This window comes from Monoraphidium neglectum (genome assembly GCF_000611645.1).
Source record: "Monoraphidium neglectum strain SAG 48.87 unplaced genomic scaffold scaffold01102, whole genome shotgun sequence".
Taxonomy (NCBI): Eukaryota; Viridiplantae; Chlorophyta; class Chlorophyceae; order Sphaeropleales; family Selenastraceae; genus Monoraphidium; species Monoraphidium neglectum.
This window is the reverse complement of record NW_014012526.1, coordinates 1-3,695: the sequence shown is the minus strand read 5'-3', so window position 1 is coordinate 3,695 and position 3,695 is coordinate 1. Positions and strand designations below refer to the sequence as shown.

The following is a 3,695-nucleotide window of genomic DNA, read 5'->3' as shown; positions in this document are numbered from 1 at the left end:
TCGAGGTATACATTGTCTCAATATTGCGCAGCTTTTGGCTTCAAATGACTTACGGACCGTCACCATGGCAGGACACATCTGTAGTGACTAATCACCTGAACTGGATGCTGACATCAAACAAAGCTGCATATTGTCAGGAGACGCCTTTGAACGGACAACGTACTAAACAGCATCACATGACTCGGCCACGCAGAACTTTTCTGAGCTTGTGAAGGTCAAGCACAGTGGTCAGGCATGCGATGCGACTGGGGAGATCAGGAGCACGAAAAAGTAGTCCAGCGCAGACGGCATTGGACGTCTGCATATCATACATGTGCAACACATGTGCTTCTTTTGCTTCTACTGATATATATAGGTTAGTATGATGAAGTGAATGAAGGCTTTTGCTAATGCCTGTCCTGGGACTGCTCTGCACGCCGCGACGCCGACGTAGGCCGGGTGATCCAGACTCAAATACTGATGTCAAGGGCGAGCGCGAGGCACAATTGAGAGAAGCGTGGCATATTTGGTGCTTGTGCACATGACACACATGGGACAAATGAGTCGGGTTGATTGGTCACATAGGCATGTCCAGTCACCGGTTGTTCCTAAGTGTGCATGTTTCCTTGACGCGCCCGTGAGCCAGCGCTTGCTGCTAACAACGATTCAAGCGTCGAAGCGTGCACAGGGGCGGCTGTCTGTAGTAGTGCAGATTGCTGAAATGACCGCATTTGCCCTGCCGTGCAGTTGAGCGGCGTTTTCAAGCGCTGCAGCTGCGGCTATGCTGTACCACTGCTGCATGAATCATGACCCCGTCCGCACTCGTGTTTTCCAACAGAAGAGTCCATGGTAATTGAGCCCCCTTGTACGTCACGCAAGTCCAATCTACAGTAGTTTCAACCCATCTGAGGTTTATCAACATGGCAACCAAGCTGCTGGCGTGACAGCAGCTGCCAGCTTGCAGGTGAGTGCCACGGCTCAATGCGGTGATGGTGTGTGCATGTCGCTGCGAGCCGGGCGCATGGAGGTGGGGGAAGGTGTCTGTGGAATGCTAAAGTCCCATCACTGTTGCAGCAATCTACAGCTGGCTGCGTAATGCAGCAGAAGGCTGCACGCCGGCAGGTACACTATCATCATATGAAGTCTGCAGTCGGTGGTGAGTTGGTCAACAAACAGTCGTCCCCACTCCCAAAAGCAGCCCAGGCTTCACAAAAGCTGCGTGTAATTTTCTCAATGAGCATGATGCGATTTCCGTGATCAGAAACCTCAGCGCGAGCCCACGAGGGAGGCCTGGCCAGGGCACCGAGGGTGATAACTTGAGGCACCCGGGTTCAAGTTGTTTCCCCTTTTGGAAGTTCATAAGCCAAGGCTGTCCTTCCGAATGTGCACCCGAATTGATACTAGCACCTATCGACACTGCTTCGCTGTCTACCATACCTCACCGCTTTCAGTTCAGAGGCATTCACGCAGAGCTCCCTCTCTCTCGCCGCGTTCTGCCTCTACGCCGGTGTATTCTTGTATGAATAGAAGCTGACAGCGTCGTAGCAGTGTTGCTTTGCCAGCGAGGAGGGCGCCGTCGCCGATAAGCAGGCGCGCGCGTGCGCACCCTCCTTGCGCTGCGCTCGCACGCCTCCCCAATGCGGCCGAGGCACCGAGCATATCGCAGCGGCTCCAGCGGCGGCAGCAGCCTCGTAGTAGCCAGCAGCCTCGCCTATGGCGTTGGCGGCCTCGCACTCGCAGCGGCGGGCGTGGGCGCCGTCCTGGCGTACACAGCATTGGTAAACAAGCCACGCCGCAGGTGCGCCGGGGACGGTACGCCGGTGGCCAGCGCTTTTGGCCTAGACGGAGCACCGCGATGCGCTCTACACAGAGACGCAGGAGCAGCACCATGCGTTCTGTCCTGCAGTTGCATGTGACCACCGCCGCGCTGGCAGACCGCAGCAGCAGGCCCAAGCACAGCGCATGCGCGTCCCCTCCCTCGCCGGCTTGCGGCCGCACTCGAGCCACGCTCGCGCCTCTTGCCGTAGGACCGGGCTTTCTCGGGAGCAATGGGAGGCGGCCGTGACAGAGGACGGCGCCATTGTTGGCTTTGAAGCCCTTGTGCACGAGATTTCGCAGCGGGTGCGCGTGCCCATTCGGGCAGCTGCGCGGCAGCTGCTGCCACCAGCACTTCAGCATGCAGTTGGAGCATGATGAAGATGTTGTGGAAGGCGCTTTTTGCATGAGGAGACACCGACAGGTCCTCCGCGGCACATGGCACCCGCTGCAGCCAGGTTCTGTGAAGCTCGCAGAACCTGGCTGTCGCTTCAAATCCTTGCCCTCCCACGCACACCCCCAGGGGCTAGAGCCCGAGCTGCGGTCGGAAGTGTGGCCCTTCTTGCTGGGCCTGTTCACCCCCGAGTCCTCGTATGAGGAGCGGCGGCGCCAGCACGCCCTGATGGTGCAGCAGCACCAGCAGCTGCTGCTGCAGTGCCAGGCGCTCGAGGCCGCGCTGCGCGACTGCGTGCGCGCGCGCGACGCGGGCGACGCCGCGGCCGCGGCGCTCGACGGCGGCGCCCCACAGCAGCAGCAGCAAGCAGCCAACGGATCGGCGAGCCCCCAGCAGCAGCAGCAGCAGCAGCAGCAGCAGCAGCAGCTGTCGCCGGAGAAGCCGAATGGGGGAGGCGGCGGCGCGGGGGCGCCGCCCTTCGAGCTGCCGGCGCAGGTGGTGCAGTTTGCTGAGGCGCACCGCATCATCGTCATTGACGCGGTGCGCACAGACTTCCGCAAGCACTCTGTTGCGGGCGTCTACAGCAGCGCTGCGGCCACCCACACCACGCACGCGGCGGCGGCGGCGGCCGCCCTGGCGGGCGTGGACGGCGGTGCGGGCGCAGCGCCCGAGGCAGGCGGCGGCACGCTGTTCGGCAGGGCGCCTGCGGTCGACCCGCTCGTTTTCAGCTGGGTCAGTGGCTGGCTTGGGAGCCACCCAGGCGGCGTGTGGGGCGCGGCCGCGCCGCGGCTGTGGGTCAGCGAGATCGCGCAGACGGTGCTGGACAGCAGCGGCCACCTGGGCGAGGAGGGGCGGCGGCAGGCGGCGCGGCTGGTGGCGCTGCTGTCGGCGTACGCTGTGTTTGACCCTGACACGGGCTACTGCCAGGGGTGAGGGGTCCACATCTCGTGACTTTTGCCCTCGCCGCATCCGTGCCAGGGCCTCTTGGACATGAGTGCACCACCCTGCTTCCCGTCCTGCCTGGGTCCAGCAGGAGCTGCGCACGCTGCATCCTTTGCCCTGCCCCAGCTCGCAAGTCCAGGCGTGCGCTTGCTTTTACAGGTTGCCCCGGCCGCTGCATTTCGATCCCCTCGCCCGCGGAACACACACACCACACACAGACACATGTGGTCGCACACATATACACATACACAAACACACGCACTCACACCCCAGCATGTCTGACCTGGCGCTGCCGCTGCTGGTGCTGCTGGAGGACGACGCCCTCGCCTTCTGGTGCTTCGCCGCCCTCATGCGCACCTTCAACGCGCGCGGCAACTTCGCCGTCGACGAGAGCGGCATCTTCGGCCAGCTGCGGGCGCTGTCCGGCGTGCTGGGGCGGTCGGACCGCGTGCTGGCGCACAAGCTGCAGGCCATGGGGGCGGCGGACTGCCATTTTGCGTACCGCATGGTGGTCGTCATCATGAGGCGGGATTTGCCAATTGCTCAGGTGGGGGTGGGGTGGGGC

The 3,695-nt window shown here is 62.2% G+C and overlaps 1 protein-coding gene across 1 annotated transcript; it reads left to right on the top strand.

Moving 5' to 3' along the window:
* Positions 1 to 1,616: 1,616 nt before the first annotated feature.
* Positions 1,617 to 3,117, top strand: MNEG_6654 (hypothetical protein; the record flags this gene model as incomplete). Its single annotated transcript, XM_014044871.1, has 3 exons — positions 1,617 to 1,777; positions 2,007 to 2,100; positions 2,318 to 3,117. Coding segments are annotated over 3 exons (1,055 nt in total), but the record flags the coding sequence as incomplete, so codon positions are not given.
* Between the last annotated feature and the right edge of the window lie 578 nt (positions 3,118 to 3,695).